General features: G+C 37.6%; 1 protein-coding gene across 1 annotated transcript; it reads right to left on the bottom strand.

Moving 5' to 3' along the window:
* Window positions 1–2,259: 2,259 nt before the first annotated feature.
* On the bottom strand, window positions 2,260–12,214 carry LOC134471139 (vomeronasal type-2 receptor 116-like). Its single transcript, XM_063229111.1, has 6 exons — window positions 12,000–12,214; window positions 9,582–9,873; window positions 7,677–8,483; window positions 5,931–6,158; window positions 4,689–4,812; window positions 2,260–3,194 (listed from the first exon to the last, which is right to left on the bottom strand). Exons 1-6 carry the CDS (start codon window positions 12,212–12,214, stop codon window positions 2,260–2,262), a joined length of 2,601 nt encoding a protein of 866 aa, XP_063085181.1.
* Between the last annotated feature and the right edge of the window lie 893 nt (window positions 12,215–13,107).

Here is a 13,107-nt window from a genome sequence, read left to right as displayed (position 1 = left end):
CTAGTTCTGTGAGGAATGCTGTTGGTATTTTCATCAAGATTGCGATAAATGTCTGTATTTTTTCATGAGATCTTTTATTTGGGAGTTCTAATATTTCCAAGTATTTGATTATATTAATTCTGATTATGCAAGGATAGGGGTTGACTTTCAACTTTCTGGTAACTGCTTTGATTTATGTTATCAGAGCAATGTGGATTTCATTGTAGAGATCTTTTACTTCCTTACATTAATGCCTAAGTATTTAAGTTTTTTGATGTTATTGTGTATGATATTTTTCCCAGTTGCTTTTTCAGTGCCTCTTTGTTGGTGTCCAGGATTGTCATTGGTTTTTGTGTATTTACTTTGTGTCCTGCTACATTGATTAATTTGGTTATTAATTCTAGGTATTTGTTTTCTTACCCATTTGTTATATATATATATATATATATATATATATATATACCTTCCTCCCTGTGTACTACAGGGAGGATGTCATATATATATATGACAGATTTCTCTGGCTAAGGCTTTGAATGCTTTGTTAAACAGAACTGGTGATACTAGAGATTCTTGTTTCTGATTTTAGAGAAAATGTGTTCAGTTTTATGCAGTTTAATATCATATTTATCATAGGTTTGTCATAAATGTCTTTTATCAGATTGAGATAAGACCTTTTAATATCCATTTTCTTGAGGATTTTTTAAACTTGTGAATGGATGCTGGATTTTACAAAGGCATTTTTCCTTGTCTCTTGAGATGCTCATGATATTTTTGTTCTTTCTTCCATGTAAGTCATCAATTAGATATTGAGTTGCATATGATGAACCATCATTGCACTTCTGGGATAATTTATACCAGGTCAGAGTCTGTGACTTTTCTGAAGATCTGGTGTATTGTTTTTGTCATAATCATTCAGAAGTTTTGCATCAATATTGGGTCATTGTCTGGTTTTGAATTCAGGGCATGATATCTTGCAGGAATAACCTTGAAGTGCTCTTCCACTTTCAGTATCATTAAAGGGCTTATGGTATATTGGTGTGAATCCCTCCCTGATGTCTTTGTAGGGAAAGCATATGGGCCAATTATTTTTTAGCCAGCAGGTGTCTTTTTATTACAGCTTATATTTCTTTGCCTATTACTGGATGCTGCAAGGATTTACATTTTTTGTTTAGTTTCAGTCATTCAGATTAGGAATCCATCCAGTTTTTTCTGAATTCTCTCCATTATTGTGCACAGATTCATGAACTATTTGCCCATAATCTGCTAAATTTTGTAGTGTCTGTGGTAATTTCCCCTTTTTCATTTCTAAGTGCATTGAATTCTTTCTTTTTTCCACTTTGAATAAAAGATTGGCTAAAGGAGATTTTATAAAAAAATTTTGTTCACTCAATCAAAGAAGCAGATCTTTGATTTATTGATCCTTTGTATTACAGTTTTCTCTTAATTTTATTGAATATACTCTGTTACTTATATTTTCGATCCTTTGCATTTAATTCACTCTTTTACTGTGTAGGACATTGACATGTGTGGTAAAATTGTTTATTTGAAGTTACTTTTTTTTGTTTGGGGAGCTTTCACAGTTATAAACTTCTCTGTGAGAACTGCTTTCACTGTGTCTCAGAAGTACTAATATATTCTTTTGTAATTATTGTTCTCTTCTAGGAAATGTTTTATTTCTCCCTTGATTTTAAGAGAACAGATAATATTGTATTCATCCCTCTGGAGATATAAAAAAATAATATAGTGTTTCACAATCATTGGAGCCATATGGAAGGAATGATCTAACACTTTGGACAGCTGGATTAAAATTAGATTGAACAGGTAAATAACTCAAAGTGGCTCATGGAAAATACACTAAAATCATACAAAGTATATAACTTGACTGATCATTACATTGGAGGATAATTCTAGTTAATCATTATACTAACAAGGAATAACAAATCTGGCCTCTACACTAGAGCTAAAAGAGACACAAGAAACAGAAAACAAAACATGAATAATCTGAATAATTTAGCAAAATACAAATACTGAGTGTTTGTACAGGTTGAAAAGCTATGGAAATTAGTTCTGGGTTAACACCTTAAAAGGCATTCACTAATCTGGTGTAGCATTGTTGTTTGAAGTTTTAGGTAGCAGGATTGGTTTATTTGAATCAATGATTGTGCTAAAAAAGAAAGGTGTGATTTAAGGTAAATTGATTTCCGTGTAATTCAGAGCATTGGAATGAATAAAGAAGGTGATTTCCAAGTCTAAAATTTAAATTTGTGATAGAGGTTAAATTCAGTTGGAATGTTTAGAAAGTCCATTTCCATTAACATTTTTTCTCTTCTTCAAACTAGTCAAAGAGTTATTTGCTGATCTTGTGAGAATAATGTAGCACTTGGGGGCAAAGATGCAGCCCAGCAGCCCTGCACTGGAGGCCAAGATGGAGAAGACCTCCATGGCCACCATGACTTTCCCCTTGCTGCTGTGGTACACAGGGAGGAAGGTGACCCACACACTGCAGAACACTAGCATGCTAAACGTCAGGAACTTGGCTTCATTGAAGGTGTCAGGCAGGTTCCTGGCCAGGAAAGCCACTGTGAAGCTGAGCAGGGCCAGGAAGCCCAGGTATCCCAGGACACAGTAGAAGGCAGTGAGGGAGCCCTTGTTGCACACAATGATGATGTGGCCATGCTCAGAGTGTACATCTGTGTCAATGTAGGGTGGATTTGTGCCCATCCAGATGCCACAGAGAGTGAGTTGGATGAGGGTGCAGATGGGGATGATGTAGTTTGGTGCTCCTGATATCAGCAAGTTCCTCATTCTTCTGCCTGGAGCAGTGACTTTAAAGGCCAGAACCACAGTAATGGTCTTGGCCAAGACAGAGGAAACAGCCACAGTGAACACGAGTCCAAATGTCATTTGTTGGAGGATGCAGGTGATCCTGTGGGGACGGCCAATGAAGAGCAAGGAACAGAGGAAGCACAGGAGGAGGGAGATGAGCAGGGTGTAGCTGAGAGTTCTATTGTTCGCCTTGACTATGGCAGTGTCTCGGTGCTTCACAAAGATTCCCAAAATCAAGGCTGTGAGTACAGAGAAACACAGAGCTATGAGGTTCAGAGCCATCCCTAAGGGATCCTCAAAGGAGAGGCAGTCCACAGTCTTGGGGAGACAGCGATCTCTGTTTCTATTTGGGTATTCATGCTTTGGGCACTGTGAGCATTGCTCTGCATCTGGGGCAAAAGCAAAGATTCAGTATTTCTTTTACAGAATTTTTTTTATTTTTATCAAGTTGATGAATTTCAATACTTCTGCAATATCACTATGAGTACATACTTGTTAAGATATAGTATTAAGCTGTAGCAGAGTATATCTGTATATGCCTGACTCAGAAGTAATTCATTTATCTACATGTCACATCAAAAACATCTAAGGGGGATTTGCCCCATATTCAACAGGATGGGGCTGGAGGTCAGGTCCTGCTGTGACTCAGTGCTATCACCAGGATTGTGAACTCCTCTCTGTCCTCTGTACTCTCAGAAATCTTCTTCAGGTTAAGATTTGCATTGGATAAAAATTCAGTCAAGAACATCTATTGCAAAGGATTCCCTCATTCTTACTCAGATGGACAAATGTGTAGTACTGATACAATTTGAGTTTTATAATTCCTTTACTGTTTTCCATCTATCATCTGTCTAACTTATCATCCTGTCGTATTGGAGAATTTTTTCCTCATCTTATATCTCAATTTTCCTGTGGTGATTCTGGTGAATAATATTCTTTACAGCACTCAAGTTCAAATGTTCTCACATACAATCCCTACAACCTAAGTTTTATAATTACTTATGGCAGTTTCATTTTTTTATTCTTTTGTCTTCATACACTTGTATTTCCCTGTGACTATTTTATGAAAATTCCAATACAAATATTGAAAAAATGAAAAGAAAATATTTCCTTTGGAATGCAGTTGTATTACTGCTTTATATGTCTTTTGGGAGAAATTTGTATTTTAATCCTGTTACTGAAGAATATTGTATTTTTCAAAGTCTTGAATTATGAAATTTAAAATCTCTAAAATATAAACCAGAAGTATGCTTTCTTCTGATTCGCACTATAAATATATGTATACATATATACATATATATATAGATGTACCTAAAAGTCTTCACACTAATCATAAAAACATAATATTTTGTTCAAGATTTGTAATATGACACACAAATAATTGAACAATTCTAAAACAGGCTTTCCGTTTTATCCACTCGCGTGACTATCAAGTCCCTAAAATGAAGGTTATTGTTTGTTATTGCAAACAAACATTAACAAAGAGCAAAAATTTATGTACTTGAAGTTTGTTATGAAAAGATATTGGTTTTGAGACTTTAAAGAATCCACAGGAAGCTTTGATAATTACACATTTCTTTCTTAGTTAGCCGTTGTCTTGGTTCACTGTAAGATTTCAGATTTACTGTTTCACACAGCATTGGAAAGAAACACAAGGGAAAATGTGATTCAGTGCTGCAACTGGAAATGATGGAATGAGCAGTTCCAGACAGGAGTGTGACCCTAGGGACTGTGACTGTAAAATCATTATATTGAAAGAACAAATCAGCAGAGGAGTGGGAAACAGCACTTCACTCTGATCCCGTTGGCAATGAGCCTAGCTTCCTATTACTGAGAAGATGTCACAGGGAACAGTGATCACAGTGTCATTCTAAATTTTCTACCTGTCTGATTAGAAACATGTCTCTCTGGGCAAAAAACACAGGTAAAGCAGCAGACCGGTCTTTCTTCCTGAGGAACTTTTGTGAATCCTGGAGCACAGCTCTTGCTACACACCGAGTGAGGAATCTAAGAACAAGAGAGAAGTACTGGTGATCATTTTGCATACTATGAGCACCTGAAATATGATGCACACATTTCAAGATTAATAAGATATTTAACTTTTATTAGGAAATGATCCTCACTTCTTTTCCCACACACTGCCAGGTTTATATTACCAAATTATTGCATCTGGAAACACAGTGGTTAGGTTTCTATTGCTTTTGAAACTATTTATCAATAATTTCCATTGTACAACGTCATTCGGTCACAAGCAACATCTTCATGCTATTTGTCTTGTGATTTATCTAAGCATCATGCCTTCGAGGCATATTTCCATGCAGGAACAGTTAAGAGACCTCATACTACTGAGGGGATTTTTACCAGTGTAATGTACTTGATTGGACATAAGGTTATGTTCTAGAAAACTGTAACAAGATGATAATTTGGTTCAACATTGACAGTAACTACAGAGAAAAATATTGTACAAATCTAGCAAATAATTCCAAATAGAAAAACTCAATGAACACCAGTTATCACCATTTGAGTGTGTTGCACTTTGAGGCTTCATAATCAAGTGGATGCCATGTTTTAATAATGAACAACACAAGAAGTATGCAAAGCATGATTGTTATATAAATCTGAAAATTTATATGGGAATGTTCAAATGTGGGAAGATGAAAAGAAATTATGTCAGTGCCTTTAAATGCTAAGTACAACAAAGTTTGGGGGTCAAAGTTTCTTAACACTAACAAAAGGAAATGGCAATAATGTGTGGAAAACATGCATGTTAAATGAATACCTGATTTACTCAGAGTGAGTCAGAGCATAAGAACAACTCCTACAATATATAATTGAAAGAGATTGGGTTATACAAATGGCTATTTTGGTACATATCTATATATATTTTATTGCTATTTCTGTATATTAACTTTATTCATTTATCACTCCACTACACCTTGAATAAATATACTCAAATTAAAACATCGTGGCCTCTACAATCATGGTGTTTCTCTAGATGCTAGTGCAGAAGACATGGTACCTCTAGAGACAAAATGTGAAAGATGAACTTAGTGCTTAGTAGAAGGCAATCAGTCTGATTCTGGAACTGTTTTCTGTATGTATCTAACATTGAAAGGGATTCATACCTCTGTGAACCCAAGAGGCCATTCTATAATCTCTTCCTTGATGACCAAGCCTTGATCAAGAGGGCCCTTAGAGACAAACTCTCCTACTTTAACCAGCAAGCTAAGGCCAGCAGGAAAATTCAGTGTGTTCTGGATGTCATACTGTGCCACATGTTGTCTTTTCCCATCCAAGAATATGGAGTATCCAGCACTGTTTTTAAATTCAATTTTCTTCAGGTAAGGATGAAGCTAGAGGAGAAGTATCAGTTTGGAAATAAAGAGTACATACCTATTAAATGTATGCTAAATAATTTTGCTAACATTCTGTGCTCAGGTGCCATTGTTGACAGTCTTTTTGGTGGTCACCATCCCGTAGGTCTAAGTGAAAACCATGATCCCCATGTGTGACTGGGAGACTAAAGAAACACAATTACAATGACTCTTTTCCGATCCAGACTCAGAATGTGATTTAAAATCTCTTAGTTGCTAACCCTCATACACTAACAAGGACTAAACTTGGCAACATTGAATTCATGCATTTTGCTGATGGCACAATGAGTGATCAGAAAGGCCCAAACTGATGGAGATATACTCGGTGACTGTATATTTTTCACATCTCAATCATACATGTTCAAAACTTAGTAAAATACACAACAAGGGTTATTTTCTTTCTCTTGTTGGGGGCCCTTTCTTTTCATAAATTGAGAGTATCTTGAAATATCTGAGTTTCTAGTTATGTTATGTAGCCCAGAATATAAGTTCTGTGACATTGTGTGGTGGAAAATGTAAAATTCTTATTCTTTTAACAACTGTCATTTAAGTTCTTCAATATGTGAACACAAGCACTCTAAATGAACCACCATCATTTTGAGGATCCATTGTGCAAAATGTCAGCTTTTCTTGGCAAGAAAATAACTTCAATGTTGTATATAGATAACGTCATATTACTGTAATGGATAGTACATATTTTTGATTGAAAATAGAGATTAATGTGCTTACCTGTATACAATAAGAACAAAATTTCATAAATATACTGTATTCTTGGATTCAGTTAAATCAAAGTTAAATCTCAAACATATTTGTGCTTGACACATGGGAGGAAGTTTTACACACAGACACATACACACACACACACACACACACACACACACACACACACACATATGTATTTTTCCACAGTCTCGTATTTAAAAATGAAACCAAATGTCCTCACCCCATGATTGTTCCAAAGAGTGAAAGACTACAAATGTCTACAGGCAATTCATTTCCCACCATCATTTTACAATATTATGTGGAGCTCTTTTTCATTTTCACTCCAAGTTTCACAGAGAGAACTTTGGTTACAAAATATACAATAATCTGGATGAAATAGCTGTTTCTAATACGATCATTTTGCCCATGGTTTTCAGGATTGGATTCACTGCAATTAGTAGTATACATGTGTCTAGTTCTTCAAATTATTTTGGTCATGAGCTCTGTGTAGATGCTTAGCATCACTTCACAGTACTTTTGGAAGTTATATGTATAATACCTAATTAATTTTTTGGAATTCCAAACTTCAGTTGCAGAGTTCCACCACTGCAGGTGATAATTACAGATAATTCGAGACATGGGTAATATATCCATATCCAGGACAAAAGGACCACTATTGCATTTGCCTAACTCTGATGACCTAGGGAAGAAAGCATGGTCATAGTAAATCACATTGAAATACCTGCACACAACATCAAGTTGTCAGCACCTATTTTACTTCTGATGTAAGTTTACCTGCCAGGGAAGAAGCCCAGGCTGCTCTGAATTTTCTGGAGAACCCACACCTGTTTGCTCCAAAAGCATTTTATGCAGCACGTGGGCCACTGCATACACAGCATTGTAGATAAAATAGCTGGAGTCTGACATGGTCATGACATCAATGTTTCCAGGCAACAACTCTAAGGAGGTATTTGGTGGGCAAACATCAATTGCTCCACATTGTGAACCAGGAAGTGAGCAATGAAACATGCTAAGCCATAGTTTACTGAAATAAAAGTCTTCAGGGAATTGGGAAGGGTTGGTTGTTTGGAGGAAGTGTCTGAAACCAGGGACTTCCCCCTTGTGAGGAGAAAATGAGAAGCTTCCATGAAAGGAGTGCAGCATGTGGTCCGTCTCATACACAACGATGTCCCACTTTGCAGTCATGATCCACACCTTTCCTGTTGTTAAAAAGTATACTGCTGAAATGTCCACAGTGATGAGGCTCCTGATTTCCCCATACAGGATGTGCACATTGGCAGATGAAACTCTGATCCTGCTCATGAAAATGATGTCACTCGAGGCATACATTATCTGAGTGGCAGGGAGCTTTTCTGTCAAGGCCACACAGATACCTTTCTTTAGCATCTCTGCTTCCAGGTCCCTCAGGAACTGCTCCCCTTTCAAATCATCAGATACAAAAACAGCCACCCATGTCCATCCAAAATGCATTAATAATGAGGTAATTGCATGGACCAGAATGCTGTCCTTGGGGGCCATCTGATAGAGTGATGGATACTGGTCTTTGTCACTGAGGCTGGGATCAAAAGGTCCATACGTGACCTGTAGAAACAAAGAAAAATACCATGATTCTAGACATTACTGGCATCGGTTTTGCAAACTTCGCAGAGAGTCTTTGAGAGTTCTGTCCATAATAAGGCTACTGGGTGGACTACTATGAGTAAGAGCAAGCCTGGTACAGAACCCTGTCCTCACATGCTGAACAGAGTGCTGTGTGTTGTTCCACAGCAACAGGAATTTCCATGTGTATGTGATACTGTTTGAAATAATTGCTAAGATCCACATGTACTTTTATTTCTGGTATGCAATTCAATAAGGAATAAACTTGGGCTATATCATGAAGACAAGCCTATCTGCCTCACTTGTTAACTCTTATCTGCATGCTGGTTGGAGTCTCTGCGAAGGTAACATGTATCCCCACATGTATTCATTATTACCACACTGAAACCGAGATTGTCTTGCGGCATACAATCACTTGTGCTTGCCAACTGCCTAAACAGTGTTTCCAGAAAGCTCCCAATGCAATGTCCCTGTTCTTCAGCAATATCCCTTAACTGACACTTGTGTTATAAGTTTCTTCTGAAAACAACATATCATACAGATGACAGGAAGTGGAAATTTCCCTGTGAGTCTCCCAAATGGGTGGATTTAATGTAGGTATATACAAAGTGAGTGACTCAATCTGAATAGAGTTGTAAGAGCTCCAGCTATTTTTCTGGCACCTATAAGCTTAACTCTCCAATGTTTTCATAGTCAAATTAGATGTGCTGGTGTTGTGAGTCCTGCACTGGACAGTTACTGCCCTTTAGAGGCTTCTGACACTGTCACATTCTTTTATGGGCAGTTCATGCTATGGACATACATCGCAACACCAGCTGTACACTGCCATCAGTCAGTGTAATAGAACATGAGAAACCAACGTACTGGATCAAGACAAAAATAAGGATTGAGGATCAGAGTAACCATATCTTTCTCTTCTCCCTATTTTTTATAATTCCAATTATCTGCAAACCCAAACAGTTTCATTTATCACTTAAAATTTTACATAGCATCTAACATTAGTCTCCATATTTCCCTTTGACCAGAAAGATTGACATGCAGGATATGAAAAATTCTTTACAAAATTCATGGTCCACTTGCCTGAGGGAATTTGTAGAGTTCCAAAAGTGTTCCAGTCTCAGCTGAAAATGCTGCCGCTGTTCCTGCAAGGATGGCAATAAATTTGCTGTGTGTCTGGCAGTGATAGTTAGGGATTTGTCTGGGTGATCCACATAGCCAAAGCAGAGTGCTCCACAAGGTGAAGTGGTCACTGGCAAGGGCATTGTAGATGTGAAAACCCAAGGTCACATTGGGGAGCAGCTGGGAGTCCTTGTTGATCTCCTTGATGGCAAAGTAGAAAGCCAGAACATACTGGTAGTTCTTCCAAAACCACCTGTTCAATTAGAAATTGCATCAGATCCACAAATTGTAAACAGAAAATGTAGAACATTGTATGTTTCCTATTTTGTACAAACAGAGATTTCATCCCCCAAAGACAAATACACTAGCAACTTGTAAGATTATTGTACACACTGATAACTGCTACACTCATGGTTAACCTTGAATAAATCACAGAATGTAAAGGAAAGATGGGAAATATCAAAAATCAAATAGACTCATTTATAGGATTTACTCTGAGGAGACAAGTGTATAATATCACAAAGCACAATAGTGCCTTCCCAGAGCGGAACAAGGTATGGGGACCAAGAATGACTTAGTGGTTTGAAAATTTGCTGGCTTCCACTGATTGTTTAAAAAGAAACATCAGCTTTGTTAGTGAGCATATCTTTGGCCCACTGGTTTTATTTCACTTACATTGATCAAGGAAATGTGCATGGCTTATTTAAAAATATCGAACATTTAGATATCACAAATACAGAAAACAAGTTACATCAAAAATGTCCAGTATTCATTAAGTGAGTGTTGGCATACTTAGGAAAAGTGACACTTCATAGGCCTGGAAAATATGAAAGAAATATTCATTAATCATAGGAAATTATGACTGAGATATATTTCTGCTGACCAGAAAACCATTTACAGAATAATATTGACAATCTGTGATCTAACAATACTTGCACAAGTAATACGAATATGCATTGTTACTATTTTATACCTAAGCAAAATATGATTGAATTTTTGCAACAATGAGAGTAGACAGAAATATCTGGGTGTATAATGGAATGTAGAGAATAGCTGGCCTCCAGTTTTGTGAAATGGGGTGATACTCTTTATTCTTCACCCCTACGGGCCCCATGAGCTTGTGGACACACAGATTCCGTGAAGGTTACCTGGGATTAATATTCTCTCTTCTCTATCATCGATTCCTACCTCCCTATCAGTGGCAAATGAGAAGAATCATTAGCTGTTGTATAACTTTGGATTTTACATGCATGAAATAATGGTCCATTTCACGCTTTTATAAAGATAAAGAACGAGATAAAAGAGACAGAAATTCAAAACTAACAATTGCAGAGAAGATTGACAGAGGGAAACTTGTCCTTACAGAGGCAGAAAACTAGAATTCTACCACACAAGGTGGCAGTCTATCATCATTTATCTGTAGTGCACACATTTTGGCTGACATGCTAAGTGTTAAGTGATGTCAGGAGAAACTGCTAAGGATGGAGGCATTGATGGGCTCACACTGCCTATGGCCTGCCTCCCTTAGGATAGGAACACATTGATATGTGGAGCATTCTAAACGTGTGCTCAAATGTTGCACCAGCATCTCACATTGAGTGAACATGCTACCCTGCCATCATATGCTTACTTCAATCAGTTTGGGAGCACCAGTATTACAAGTTCAGGCCATGCAATTTATTAAAACTCCACTTAGTGAATTTCTGCTTTTCTTTCTGGAAATCTTAACAAGCAAGTCTCTGGAGCAGGGCCAGAACTGTGGTTTCTTTTTCTTCCATATACTTAAACAGAGAATAGTCCATGTCTGATAAGCTTCAATTATGGATCATTTGTGGGCCATGGTCAGCTTGGGCTGTGGACCTCAGCTGTGGTTGAATTCATTGTTAGACATATTTTAAGAATATGCTTGTCCAAAGTGAACACCTAGGGTAAGCCACTGGAATTTGGTATTAATTTCAGACCGGCGCTCAGTTCCTAAGGTGTCTATGGCTTTTGCTCCATGAGTTGTTTCAGAAACAATCCCATAGGTAGAGTGATTCATTTATTTAAAGGATCCAATGCTTGATAATGAGCATGCATGTGATGGACTGGAAATAAAAGATAAGAAATTCTTTTATATGTCTTTTACAGAGAGGAGAAAAGAAGATATGTGAAAAGTGGTGGAAAATCAACAAGCAAGTGCACTTGAGATTATTAGTATGACATCCTGACATGTCTGCACATTTATAAAAAGAGTTCTCAAGGCATATCAACCGCAGAAGCACACATATGCAAGGACATCCAATCACACAGAGTCATAATAATATTTAATACACACATACAGAAACACACACACACACACACACACACACACACACACACACACACCCTGGAATTTACCTCATGGCTGTCACTTCAGTTTTTGGTGGGAACAGAAAGGACAGACGGGATACATCTGAACCCTGGTTCACATAGTAGATGGGGAAAAACCCACCAAGCACCAAGTCTCCATCTCTCTGGACACTTGGACACAGGTATGTGAAACATTGTGAAACTTCTTTCCATGATGTATATACAGGTTTCAGCAATAAGAAAAGGGAAATGAAGAAGAACATGTTCAGCTCCATCTGAGTGGAGAAAATGCTTTACTTTATTTTTGCAGTCTGTGGTAAGGAAATAGAGCTTGATCCTGTCTGCAGATTCAGTCCTCTGAAGTGAAAATCAATCTCTGTGTTAGGCACAGAGAAGTCTCAAAATCTTTAGATGCCTACAACGTAGTGGAATACAAGTACAGCTCCCTTGTTGCCTTTAGCAGCACAGCTAAAGGCACAGTGAGGTATAAAGTAACAGCCACACTAGCCGCATTTCACTCTTGGTGACATTATCATGATAGCACTGCTGGTTCTCTCTTCTCAGTGCTTCATGTCTCCTCATGCAGAATCTCTAGGGGTGTCCTTGGCCTGGAGCTCCGCACCTGCCACCTCACAACTTTGTGAAATAACACTTTGGAAAAATATGTTTGGGGCTCCTTTTCTGAGCTTTATTAACTCATCACATTGTCCACCAAGGACACACACACACTATGTCCTAAGAGGGTCAGCTTGGTACTATTGTGCCTGCAGGGCAACAGCCTATCAGTGCCTGTTCCGAGGAATATGGCATACTTTGATAGATGATTTTGAAATCCAGAAATACCTACTGGGAAAATTTCAAATCCTATCTTAAGAAATGCACAACTGAAGTTGAACAATGATGACCAGTTTTGCAGCCCTGAGGACACATCTTAAGTGGTTTGGATTTTTTAGTAACTCTTGCCTGTACTGCACTCCTGGAACAAATAGAACTCAAGATTTACCACACAATAAGCTGCACAACACAGGGAGCAAGTTTCCCTGCCACATCACAGAATTTAAGCAATTATTACAGAGCCTGATGCTTTGTGTTCTGCTCACTTTGAATTCTCACACCGTTACATTGTTTATTAAGGCATAAGTAAAAAGAGTTTTAC

Source organism: Cavia porcellus, unplaced genomic scaffold (genome assembly GCF_034190915.1).
Source record: "Cavia porcellus strain 051 isolate PalLab524CR breed Dunkin Hartley unplaced genomic scaffold, mCavPor4.1 scaffold_17, whole genome shotgun sequence".
NCBI classification, from domain to species: domain Eukaryota; kingdom Metazoa; phylum Chordata; class Mammalia; order Rodentia; family Caviidae; genus Cavia; species Cavia porcellus.
The sequence above is the reverse complement of the archived record's forward strand: the minus strand, read 5'-3'. Positions and strand labels throughout refer to the sequence as shown.